The sequence below is a fragment of the Petaurus breviceps genome, unplaced genomic scaffold, assembly GCF_028583685.1.
Source record: "Petaurus breviceps papuanus isolate PSGF00001 unplaced genomic scaffold, PetGlider_PUasm1.0 129, whole genome shotgun sequence".
NCBI lineage: Eukaryota > Metazoa > Chordata > Mammalia > Diprotodontia > Petauridae > Petaurus > Petaurus breviceps.
This window is the reverse complement of record NW_027185665.1, coordinates 7,015,068-7,028,892: the sequence shown is the minus strand read 5'-3', so window position 1 is coordinate 7,028,892 and position 13,825 is coordinate 7,015,068. Positions and strand designations below refer to the sequence as shown.

Sequence of the window (13,825 nt, the reverse complement as noted above, 5' to 3'; positions counted from 1 at the left end):
TTCAGTTTTATAAATTTATGAAATTGAAAACATAAGAGAACTATTCCACATTCATAAAAGGTTCATAAACTTTTTCATGGCATTACTATGGTCTTTGTTGAAAAGATGGTAGAGAAATCTTTCTTACATAAAGACAAATTTATAGCTAAGTTTAGAGCTAAATTTTTTTTAAAAATAAGAGTAAATTTATTATTCTGGTGAATTATTTTTCATTGTTGTATCTCTTATACATGATTTCAGTTCATTGTGAAACACTTGAAAAAAACAGAAATACATTCTTTTTACTGACAATATCTTACATTGTTTGGCTCTTAAGTTTACTCTAATGTATTTTATGGCTGCAAGAGCATTTTAACGTTTAGGGAATTCAATCACATACTAGCTCGTTACCTGGATATGTATTACAGTAACATGTAACGGCCCTTGGAGAGAGCAGCCCTAGCACTTAGTTGTTTTTTATAGCAATTAAAAGATACAGACTTTCAATGTCAGAATACAAAATGTTTTCTCAGAAATCAAGAAGATAAATATATACAGTGAGAGTTATTGTAGGCACTGGTCTGGAATCTATACTTCAACAGTGGCCCAATTTTAAATCTTCAATTACTGGAAAATGTATCTAAATATCCCACATTTATGTGTTAGAGATATCTTCAAATTATATAAAGTGATACCAATGGCTAAATGTTAATAATTAAACTACAGCAAAACATTTATCTAACTAAGGGAACATAAACCATGTTACATCTTCATCTTGTCCTCAAAGACCCCTATTTGTAGAGTACTTAGCATTCCTCGTGTGTGAGTTGAATAAAGAATATGACAATGAAGTGTGTGCTACAATGTAAGCATTTATTTTTTGGCTGCTCTCTATTCTGTGAACAATAATAAGCCATTACCCAGAGAATAGATTTATTTAATCTGCCAAGATTTGGAAAGGATAAATCACCTGGATTTTCAGAAGTCATATTGCCATTGGAATTTAAAATGTCCTCATGCAGTTTAGCTGTTTTGTGCACATTGTCTTTTAGCTGACCTCTGCTATTGGTGGCTTAAAAAAATGACTCACTGTATTTTTTACATATATAGTATATGCTTTACAGTAAAACGCTCATCATTATTCACATGTGCACTCTCAAGAAAGTTTAATGCACATTAGCAGATGTTTCCATTAAAATATTAGTGTAACTCAGCTGAAAGGAATAATGAAAAATACATGATTAGAAGTTTCTTGGAAATGCAACATGAAGATATGGTAGAAAAAAATCAAAACTAAAGAAATATTTATGCTTTTGAACTGAAAATGCGAAAGAATAGAGAAGCATATAAACAACTTATGCGGTAGTTAAATGTATATTTTTCAGGGACAGTTTATGTTTTCTATAACTTTGTTATTAAGTAGACAGACTGATTGATTCTGCTTTTCAAGCAAAAAGCTGAATCAGCTCTGTTCACCTAAATGGGCACTTAAAATCCAGTAAGGAAATGAATGCTGTCTACTTTAAAATAACAGTGTGATCTCATTTTTTAAAAAATCTTATCCAAACCTGTGGTTTGTTCTTATTCGGTAGAGAATGGTAACACTAATGGGATTTAAAACAGTTATCCACCTCAACTTGTGAAATCTTAAATTAATGTTACCATTTATGAGAGAATGATTTTGATATTAAATAATTATGTATGTTACTCATGGAGTCACAAGGCCATCTAGATTCCCCAGAATGATATTACCCATCCTCCTCCACCTAAAAATTACCTCAACAAATTACTATCATTCATTATTAAAGACCTCAAGGTAAAAAAATCCACAGCTTCCTCTAGTAACCCATTTCACTGTTTAACAGGAAGAACATTTTCTTTTAAACTGTAAGGAATAAAGGGGGTAATAGTTTTGCTAAAGGGTAGTAGTTTTACCAAAGGATAGATATCATTTCTCCTTTGGCAGTTTCCCCTAAAACTCACATAATAAGAAATTGTTTAAATTATAATTGCCTGCTTAATTATTTCAGAAATATGACTTAGATAGTGAGCTTTTTTGCACTGTTCAGGTGTGACATTTACAGTATTAATAATATGTTACCTATCAAAACCAGTTTAACTTGGTGATGTGTGTTCTTACATGCATACCTACTCAGGAATTCTTCATGAAGTACCTTTTGTTATGATCTAGGTGTATCACACTTTTACTGGCTTGGGTTTCCACCTAGAAACAGTAAATTGTTTCCATTGGACATTATAGCAAGCTGGCAGCAACTCCTGTTCTTTGTAAGAGCATCTGTCACAATGTGCTAAAAAGGAAATTAACAGCATTAAATGTTATATAATATTCATTTTGATGAGTATTTATTGAAAAGCTACTATGGGCATAGCACTAGCTTTCTAAGTACAAGTGCTCCCTCAGTGGGTTTTCTACTGTGTCACCATTCCCTAAGACCTTGAAAATGATCTTTTTATACCAAGATCTGCTGTCTGCTAAACAATCCATTGCTAGCATAAGCGAATTAATTAATTAATTAATTAAACGAGATATGAGTTAGAATTAACCACCCAGTGGCCAACCAGAGCAGATACAATGTGTATATGTGTATGCACACACTTGAAAGTGTTCTAGGCTTAGATAGAATCTGTTGAGCTTCCATTCCCCTGGCATATCTTTTAGAAACACAGGGTCACCACCACACTGCAAAGAGGTACTGGTGCTTGAGTTTTGCATTTGATAACTGCTAAGCTTTACTTTAAAAATTAATGCATCTAAAGCTAACTTTTAATTCTTATTTATCATACTACTTTTAAAGAAAAACAGCCCAACCACCTTTAGATGGCGACAAAAATAATAACATTCATTAAAATTTATAAAGGTTTTTAGATTTATAAAACATTTTACTTGTATATGAGGTAGCTGATAATTTTGCGAAATGCCACTTGTCAGGTGAGGCAACTGAGACTGAAGAGAGGTCAGATGACATCCCTCCCCACCCCCCCACTAAGCTGTCTTCACACTGTGCTGCCTACATTATAGCCCGGCTTTATCTTCATTACTTTTGTTCCTTCTCCTACCCATTCCCACCCCCTTTGGATCCATGCACTGTGTCTGAGGAAGTTGGATTCTCCTCACACTACTTACATGCCATCCCTAGACCATGTCTCTGCAGTTGTCCCCTACCCTACCCTTCCTTTATGCTTTACCTATTCCCTTCTCTTATTTAGAGTATGAACTCCTAGAGGGCAGTCTTCTTTGTTTACATTTATGTCCTCAGGTCTTAGCACCATGGCTAGCATATAGTAAGCACTTAATAAATGCACATGCATTCTCTCTCTGTCTCTTTCTCTCTCTCTTTCTCTCTCTCTGTCTCTCTCCCACTCTCCCTCCCTCCCTTTCTCTCTTTCTCTCTCTCTCTCCCTACTTCCTTCCTTCCTCTCCCTCCCCCCCATGCTCTTTTAATGAGACATGCCATATTTTATAAAAGCTTATAATTTCTTTTGTTTGTTTTTAAAGACTTTAAGGTGAGAGATTCCAGACCCTCCCCCTGGTGATTCATTTTAGTGCTTGATAATGAATTATAATGTCTCAGGTTTTGTTTTGTTTTGTTATGTTTTTTTAGTTATGATGTTAAATGTTAAAGTATCTTGACTGGTAAAATTTTTGTAAAGTGAACATGTAGAGAGTATTTGTGTCAATTCTATACTAGTTTTTCTAGTATATAATTTAGTATATACAACATAATCATCTTTTCATTTCACATATTTAGTAATTTTAATTGTATTAGCCTTTTTGCATTTCAACTGAGATAAATTTTCCTATTTTGTAAAGATATGATCAAATGATATGATATGATCATATTCCATTATAAAACTGTCAGTTTCATGCTAAAGTAGTCTGGCTAGTAGGACTGTTATAAATAGCTTCTAGTAAATCTGCAGTTGTTTGACTGAATGTAAAATACATTTGTAATAGGGAAATGGGGACAAATACCCAGTATGGTCATCTCTGCCTTCCTTTTTTGGTGGTTCTTACCCCCTTTAATTACTTTCTCAATTATGATTTTTCATTGTGCAAAGTATTTTTTTTTTCAAGAACAGTGAATCTTTTAGTACAGTTAATATTCTGATCTCTAAAGGATGTGTCCATGCTTTCATATCACCCAAAGTCTATGTGATAGAGTAGAAAACTCACTCATTTGCAGTTAGGAGACAGATTACCAATGGTATAATAAGTATCTCTGCTCTGATACTTCACAGCTAACTAACTTGTGGGAAGGCTTTTGACCATTCTGAGCCCTTACCCCAGTCACCAGACTGCTACTCCTCTTGTGGCCCCATTAAAGAGAATTCTGTATATAACAAGTACTCAATAAATGTTTGAGTTAAGGACATTTCCTTCTGGTCTTAACAATTTTTTTTAACTTTCTGGCACAGATTGCACTTTGACTCATAGCTCAACTCATTGGTTATAATGAGGGAGTTGGAATACCTTTTCTACTTCAAGGCTTTTCCTCTACCACCATCAATCAGTTAATCTCCTCCTTTGAGGTCATTCAATCCATATTTATTATCCAGTCAAGATTCTGGTGCCAGTTTTCTGCCAACCTCCTGGATAGTGTTCTCCTTTGTCAACAAGTTTAGTGCCTGATGCAGAGTCTTCCTCTTCTCTGTTACTCCTGTGCTCAAAATGTAAGGACTCAGCATACATATCTATACTACTTTAAACATTCTAATAATCATAATTCCTCAGCTAACTCATTTCCTATGACCTACTCTTCTAATTCCCCTCAACTACAGAGGTGACAGAGATGGTCATCCCCTTGATCTTGCCATCATCCACAAGTATTCCAATTTCATGTTTATGAACTCTGAAATACCTTTTTTTTTTTTTTTTTTTTGCTTTTTGGAGGGAGGAAGGCAGGGCAATTGGGGTTAAGTGACTTGCCCAAGGTCACATGACTAGTAAGTGTTAAGTGTATGGGGCCACATTTGAACTCAGGTCCTCCTGACTCCAGGGCTGGTGCTATATTCTGATCATAATCTGTTGTCATTCCACTTCTCCCTCTGCCTTGCATCCCTTAATACTGTTCTTCCTCATCATGACTTCCAGTTCCCCCACCCCTCACTTCTTTCCTAAGTTATCATCCCTACACTGGCTACATTCTCTTTCGTTTCCTGACTTCACCCCTTGATGAACTCTATACTATGCTTTTTTCTCAAGTCCTTTACCATCTTATCCTGCCAAAGATCTTGACCTTCCAAGCCTCAACCTTGGATTACTCTCACTATCTCCTTCCTTTTTGCTCTTACATGCTGCTGAATGAAATTGGAGAAAATCACAATACTCTGCTGAGTCCATTACAGGTTGATGTTAAGTAATCTTAACTGACCCTTCACTGTAGCAAGGCAATCCTTTTCCATTTCTCTAATTGTTAGTCTTTCCTCAAATCTCTCACCACCTTTTCATCCTTCCCTCTATGCTCCCACTCTCTCATCTAGGAACCCAGACTTAAAAAAATGAGACCATTCAGGAAGAGCTTCTTCCTATTTCCTCATCTTCATCTCACATCCCTCAGATGCTTCCCCCTGCTGTCTCCTTCCTTGTCTCATATGAAAAAATAACCTTCTCCAGTGACTCCAAACTACCTTCAGGATCAAACATAAACTCCTTGGCATTTCAAACTCAGTAGTAGTTTGGTACTTTCCTACCTTGCCAGTCTTCGTATATCTTATTTTCCTCCATGGATACAGATTACAGGATAGCTGCCCTGGCCTTCTTGCAGTTCCTCAGACATGTCACTCCATCTCCCTGCCAATGCCTTTGCACTGGTTCTCCCTTATGTCTGTGACGCTCTGTCCCTCACGACCACCTTTGTTTTCCTGGCTTCCTTCAACACTCAGCTCTGTTTTCGTTTTTCCTTTATATTCTCAGCGCTTGCCCTAGTGAATGCTTAATAAATGTTTGGTGAAGGCATTGTTCCTCTCACTTTTTAGTTCCCTGTTAATACTTTGACAGCCTCTCTAGCAGCTCTTCATGTCTTTACCGTCACAGCTGACCCCCTTTGACTAGCTTCTTACTTTATGATGCCATGGGATCTTTATGAGGGATCCTGTTCTTCCCTTATAATATTCCACTTTTAGCACAAGTCCTTATCCTCTTCCTGCATCTTCTCTGGTCCTTTCATTTCTCCTGATTTTTTTTCCTTTATCAGATCATAGAATCATAGATTTAGAACTGGAAGAAAACTCACAGGCCTTTTAGTCCAACCTCTTCCCTTTATAGATGAGGAAACTGAGGCCCAGAGAGGGGAAATGGTTTACGCATGATCACACAGGCAGTAAGTAGCAGAGCTAGATTCACACCCAGGGCTTGGCCTCCATGTAGAGTGCTGTTTAATCTTCCTCCTTTTTATCTGTCTGCTCCTTCACCCTTGGTCGTTTTTTCAGGTTCTCCCAAATTTCCCTTTCCTCAGTCTCTGACCTGCTTTACAATTCCTTCTTCGTGTCATTTCTCCTGTTCCTTTTTCCACATTCAGTTGGAAGCAGATACCTAGTTGATATGAATAACCTTATTAGCAACCAGACAATTATGAATAGACATCATAGTTATACACCCCATCATAGGTTAAACTGTAGTAACAAACCATGCAATAGACAAAGTAATTCAGAACAGATAGAGGGGTAGAAAATTTTGCTAGAAATTTAAATACAAAAGTTTTGCCTTAAGGTCTTTCATATCCAGTATTCTTTAAAGAGTTTGTCCAAAAATACACATGTATTACTCTTACAGTCAATTGCAAAACATGAAAAAATAGATCTGTAAAAAAAAAAAATTTTCATAAAGACTAAGATTTGCTTCCAAGAATAGATTTGATCTCTCTCTCTCTTTTTTTTTTTTTTACCACACATAATGGTGTTTGGAGGTAATGTAGCAGAATAAGATTGGTTCCAGAGTATATTTTTTGAAATGTAAGAAAATTCTATATTCAGTTTGGGTCGACATTAATGCAGTTAACTAATTTGTTTTTTTAAAGGTAACTGATAGTATGTTTTGCAAAATGACTTTAACACTCATTTTAAAGTCTAGGTAAAAATTTTAAAATGCATCTTGTCACTTTAGTTTTCTGGGGCTCTTAGTGTAATGCACAAAATGAATATGTTAAGTTCCAAAAGAACAGCTAGTTTTATTTTTGGAGATACCACAATAGAATGCAACTAGTTATATTATGGTAAATAATACTTTGTCACAAACTTAGCTAGATGTCATTAAGATATACCAAAAACTATCAAACTTTTCTAAATTATATTTGTTTGAAAATATTAAAAATACCTTCAAATTTAAAGTAGTGGAATATATTGATAGTTGATGGGGGAAGAATCAAAAAAGAAAGGAGAATGAACTTAAAAAAAAAGAGTAACCTCATTGATGTAAGTCATTCATGAACATACCATATGGACCATCATGTCCAACCAAGCAAATCTGATGTAGACAATGAATGGATATGGCCCATTAGCAAATCATTTGGCATAGGAACTCAAACCTTAGTCAGGCATCTTACCATCATCCTTCTTTGCATACTCTAGTCGCAAACTACCATCATATGTTTAAGGAATAGAAATATTCAGTCTAGTCTTAGAAATTAGCATAAATGGAAGAGCAGAAGAGTAAACAAAAGCTGAAATACACGAGTCTGACTCGACAATAAAACCACCTCAAAGTAACAAAGATGCTTCTTTATATGTAAAGCTAAATAGTTAATAAATATAATAAGATTTAAAAGTGATGCAGACCAGTAATACCATATTTCTTCATTTTATTGTCAAAGGCATTAGTTGTGTCATTTATTGTTATGACATGGTAAATATGAGGAAAATGGGAAAATTTTGTAAATTAAAACTTTTTATTTAGGTTGATAGATTTTAAAAGTCGACTTAAATTATCTGATTCAAACCTATGGGAAAAAAAAAAAAACACACACACACACACCAAGAAACCTGCCATTGCAGGAACTCAAATTTCACTCATGCCTAGGCCAGGGGACCTCTCCTCACTAATTGCCCAAGCTGGTACTCACTATTTCTTGTCTTTCTACCATTAAAAGTGCCCAGTATCTGAGCATTCATAACTCTGTGTACAATCCCAAGTGCAATCATTACTTAAACAAACATTATTTACTTACAAGATACAGGGCTACAATCTGTACATATATACAAGAGTTGTAAAAGTTATTCAGGTGCCCAACAATTAACTGACCAGCTGACTGGACTAGAAGAACTAGCCAGAATTAAACTTTCTGTTCTAGGCTAGCCTAGTAGTGAGTTGGAGCCTGACTCAGTGGTAGACGACTATTTTTGACCAAGAGGGAGGCACTATGTCTTCCTTGTCTTACAAAGTCTTCTGTTGAAGTCCTTATAGGGCACTGGAAGAAAGCCAGTGGCTGTGGTATTCTACATCATTTCTGGCCTATCCAGGGTTTTCTACACATGTCTGAGAGGATAAAAATTATGCCTGCCTATTATCTACAGTTACATGATTCCTTAACTCAAATTAGATATGAAATATTGTTTTATTACAGTTTGATTTTTTTAAAAATGTGGCAATGATGACCAATTGGATCAGCTTTATTCTCATTATTCTGTCCAATAAAAATATTTTTGTTTTATAATATCATAATGGAATCAGAGACTTTTTTAGTCTTTAAAGACTATTAAATTCAAAATTTAATAGTCTTTCTATCCATGATCAAATTAAGATATGTGGATATCATTATTTACTATAAAAAGACAATGACCTCTCATTTAATAACCTGGTATCTCACCTGTTTTTATTTGTCATTATTCAAATATATTCATAATTATGAGATTTGTTTCAAAACAACCTGTTTAAAATCCCACATTTTTCAAATTATTGTCAAAAAGCCAAAATTGAATTCATTATCAATGTTTTGTTAGATTTCAGTTGATTCAAAAAGTTACTAAAGCATTGTAATTGCAATGAATTCATGTGTTTATTTTTTAAATCATCATTAGAATTGATCACTGAAATGTTTTAATATTCCTCCCCACATTTAGTACAAGTCTCACCTGTTTCTTGTTATAATGTTCAATTCAGGTTCTACATGGTCAGCTATTATGAACGGAATCACAGAATAGCAGTTGGAGCTCGCCATGGTTCAGTGGCCCTGTACGACATCCGGACTGGAAAATGTCAGGTAAATAAATCATTGTGACTTCCTCTCCATAAAGTGTGGAAGTTATTGAAAGCAAAAAGAACCTAGCACTGCCCCAGTTGACATGCTGAGTTGCTGGAACATTATGGATAATGCTAAAAGGATCAATAGTTTAATGAAGGACTTCAAGAGTATAGAGCCCTACTGTCTTCATTCACTGGAACTGAAGGGCTGCCATAGATGGGTTAATAATAGGAACCCAAAGTAAGGTGTTACTGCTCATGAACTACCCTGCAATAACCCTTACTTTAAAAAAAAAATATCTGGCATTATGCAGGATTCAGTTGTGTTACTTATTTTGCCAAGTTCCTCTGTAAAAACAATTTATAATGCTAAATTTTGGTAAAAATATGACTTCACAAAAGTAACTTTTCAAATGCTAACCAAGATATGTTCTTAGGAGAACTAAGTAATAGACTTTTTAGCTAGATATATTGCAATCTGCTTTGAATTTTGAAATTAGAACTTGATATCTATTATTCTGCCTGAATGAAAATTAACCTTACCTGTTCCTGTGTCAGTGATGAGTTTGTTTTTCATTTTGATTCACATTTTTCTTAGATTTCCGTTTACCTCATTACTGATGGCGGTGTATTACATATATGTTTGCTCTGTCAAAAATTTTAAGAGAAAATATAAAGAAATTCAAAACTGTTACCCAATTAGTTGAGATTTTGAATTATTTGCTAAATTAGGCCTGAACACAGGATAATTAAAAGATGAATTTAATAGAGAATTGGTTGAGCCTTTTAAACTTATTTGCTTAGGCTATCATGAATTATTGGATTTGTTTACATAAATTTTCTCGTCTTAAGAAATGAAAACACTCATCAATCTTCACTATTATGTTCCTTTATAGTAAACTATATATTGCCGTGATGAAACCACCTTAAGTCCTTTAAATTATACTTAAATGTCCAGGGGTAAAAGATACAGGCTCTTTCTGAGAGAAATTTTAAGTAGTAGAAAGAGTACTGGAGGGCGGCCAGGTGCTTCAGTGAGTAAAACTCTGGCTCCTGGAGTCAGGAGGACCCGAGTTCAGTTCCAGCCTCCAACACTTAACACCCACACAAAAAAAACTAGCTGTGTAACCTTGGGCAAGTTACTTAACCCCAGTTGCCCTCCAAAAAGCAAAAAAAAAAAAAGAGTACTGGATTTGGAGTCAGAAAACTCAGGTCCAAATCCTTGTGTACAACCTATAGTGACTTGAAAAAGTCACTGGACCTGTTGGATTTATAAACCTGTAGCTTTTATGTATTCTTTCAATATTAATAAGGTGAAGAGCAGTGGTTTTCAAAAAAGGGAAGAGAATGGAATCCACAAATTGTAGACCAGTAAATAACTTTTATTTTTGGCAGAATCCTAAAATTAGTTATTAGTGATATTAAACTTCTAGTGTTAGTTAAACATCTAGAAAAGGAAAGATGGTTGAATTAATCATCTATTAAGTGATGACTATATGCTCACCCTGTTCTATGCCCTGGGAGTGCAAAGAGAAAAGCGAAAATGACACCAGCCCTCAAAGGGCTAACCTTCTAAAGGGAAGAGACAACATCGACATAGATCAGCAAGTACTAGACACACAGATGGGAAAAGCCTTAGAGGAGAAAACACTAGCCTCTAGGGCAGATCTTCTCTTAGGATCTGTGCACTTGGTTTTTTTTTTTTAATATTTTGACAATTGTATTCCAATATGATTGGCTTCCTTTGCAATCCTTTGTATTTTATTTTAGTCATTTAAAAATATAGTTCTGAGAAGTCCATAGGCTCTATCAGTGACTCAGAAAAGATTAATTGAACCCTGATCTGGGGGAACCAGAAAAAGCATCCTGTAAGAACTATTGCTCTGAGCTGAGTCTTAAAGAAATGCAGACCTGTGATAGGTAAAAGGCAGATAGGAAGAGCATCCTACTCATGAGTTCAGGCATTTACAAGCTCAGGGAGATAAGGAGATTGAGTGTCATTTATGAGGAATAGCGAGTAAGGTGGTGTTGCTGGATCATAGATCACAGGTCATGAAATATGTATGTAAAAGGGAGTAATGTCTTTAAATATTGCAAAGTATTTAAAAGTAATGTGTTTAAATACTGGGCCAGATTGTAAATAGCTCTAAGTCCAAATAAAGGATTTTATTTTTAATCTTAGAAATAATAGGGAGCTGTTGGAGTTTATTGCGTGAGAATATGTTAAGAATGAGAACTATGTCTAATGAAAATCACTTTACTAGTTATTTGAAGGATGTAGTAGAGTAGGGAGAAATAGGTTGAGGAATCTCATTAGAAGCTTATTAAAGTAGTCCTGATGAGAGACAGCAGGGACTTGGATTCAGGTGGTGCCTGATTCTGTAAGCAGAAAAAAGGTTAGAGCCTCTTAACTTGTTCTCATTCAACTAAATCTGTCTAAAATTGAAGTTAGTGTCTTTCTCCCACAACCTAGTTATCATTCTTGACTCCCATCTCTCACTCTCCGTATTGAATCTGTTGACAAGACTGGTCTATTTTACCTTGTATATGCTTCCTTTTCTCCTCTGACATGCCACTACCCTTGTATACTACATCCGCACTTCATGCCTGAACTATTGCAATAGCCTGCTGGTGGGAATGCCTGCCACAGGTCTCTGCTCAGTCCAGTTCATCTTGCATTCAGCTATCCAAGTGATCTTCCTAAAGAACAGATCTGATCATGTTACCCCTATGCTTAATAAACTCTAATGGCTCAGTGGTGCAGTGGATAGAAGTAAGACTAGAATTCAAATTTGGCCTCAGATAGTTACTAACTATGTGACCCTGAAGAAGACATTTAACCTATGTCCACCTCAGTTTCTTCAATTGTAAAATGGAGATAATAGTAACACCTACTTCCCAGGGTTGTTGTGAGGATAAAATGAAATGACATTTGTAAAATACTTAGCACAGTACCTGGTGCCTAGTGAGTACTTACTAACTGCTTTGTGAATATTGTATGTGTATGTGTACATGTGTGTACATACAATGCACATGTATAAATTTTTGTACATCTTGTCCATTTCTTCTGTTTTCTTATCCTACTTACATTTTCATCCTTTAATGCCCTTGGGATGACTGTGCTTAGCTGGATTTCTTTCTAGGCTTTCTTTAAACTGGTTTTACCCGCTGCTTTGTAAAACAATACTGTTCATAATCATCCATCTTCTTTTTTCATAAGATTTTACAAACTCTTTTGTATTATAAACCAGTGTTTCCTTTGGTCACTATCTCTTTTTGTTTGGCAAGTAAGTCCAGTTTCTATTGATTAAGATGATTGTTAGACTCTTTTGGTCTCCATTTAACTTATATCAGTGTAACTTTTGTATGAAATTATTATAATTGATGCCAGTGTAATTTCTGCTGCCATTACTCATTTTTCCTTATCAGTTAGTTTCTTGTTTAAATAGTTCAAGATTAAATTGTTTCAGTTGAATGCCAAATATTTTTCTCATAATTATTCTTTCTATTAATTCTGATGGTCCAATAAGTCAGTTGTATGACTGGACAAAGATATCTGATTTTGGGGATGACATTAATTTTTGGTCTTTTCCTGTCATATAAAATGTAGATACTTTCATTTCTTGTGATGTTATTCAGGTTTGTCCTTGGAAGGCAAACAGTCTATTTCCAGGTCTATACTCAGAACTCTTCTAGCACTGTAAAACTGGACAGTTTGTGCTCTGGTGGCACTGCCTTTAAAAGCCCAGGATTACTTTCCTGCTATGAGACATCCAAGTAAAGCTATGTAGAAAGATCAAGAGAATGTTGATGTTAAAAGTATGGACTTTGGTGGCAAACTTGGGTTTTTGAAAATGGTTTCTGTGTATTCAATTCTAGGTCTGTGTCTTAGTCCAGGAGTGGGGAACCTGCATCCTTGAGACTACATGTGGCCCTGTAGGTCCTTAAGTGTGACCCTTTGACTGAATCCAACCTTCACAGAACAAATCCCCTTAATAAAAGAATTTGTTCTGTAAAACTTGGACTCAGTCAAAATAGCACACCCAAGGACCTAAAGGGCTTTATGTGACTTCAAAGCCACAGGTTCCCCACCCCTATCTTAGTCTGTCTGTAGATAGACCCTGTCCAAGATGTATGCATTGATAAACTAATTCGATGTAAGGCCCATACAGTTTATATTTCAAAATATGAGCAATGTGAATTCTTCATCTACTTTGCTTTTCCATGTATGTTAATAATCTCTTCCCTTGAAGGCAGCTTTGGTTTCCATCGAGGATGTCCTGCAGTATTTTCACGTTTTGGTGTATTCAGCACATTGTTCATTCTGTAGATCATAAGATCACTGGTTTAGAGGTGGCAGAATATCATCGAGTGACCCTCTCGTTTTACAGATAAAGAAGGACAAGAGAAGTTCATTCTCTTGCCATGGGTCAGCGAGCCAATGATTGTTTGAAGCAGGTCTTCCCAAGTCCTAGTTCCTATCTCCACTGCACTACCTGTTTGCCCATAGTAGCAAACATGAGTATCTGGAGCATCTCCCTATCCACAGGGAGGACCTTTTCTGTTCTGACTGTGTCATGCATCTTCCATAACACTTGAGCATCTCCCTGTTTTGTACTTCTCCCATGGTAGCCAGAGGATCACTGAGTA

General features: G+C 35.6%; 1 protein-coding gene across 4 annotated transcripts in view; it reads left to right on the top strand.

Moving 5' to 3' along the window:
- The window catches only part of LOC138173247 (WD repeat-containing protein 7), a 494,247-nt gene that overhangs the window by 400,428 nt on the left and 79,994 nt on the right, over positions 1–13,825 (top strand). For all 4 annotated transcript variants that reach the window (XM_069103220.1, XM_069103240.1, XM_069103213.1 and 1 more), the window contains one exon: positions 9,095–9,194. In XM_069103220.1, the coding sequence (XP_068959321.1) occupies positions 9,095–9,194 (100 nt within the window). The remainder of the gene's footprint in view (positions 1–9,094; positions 9,195–13,825) is intronic.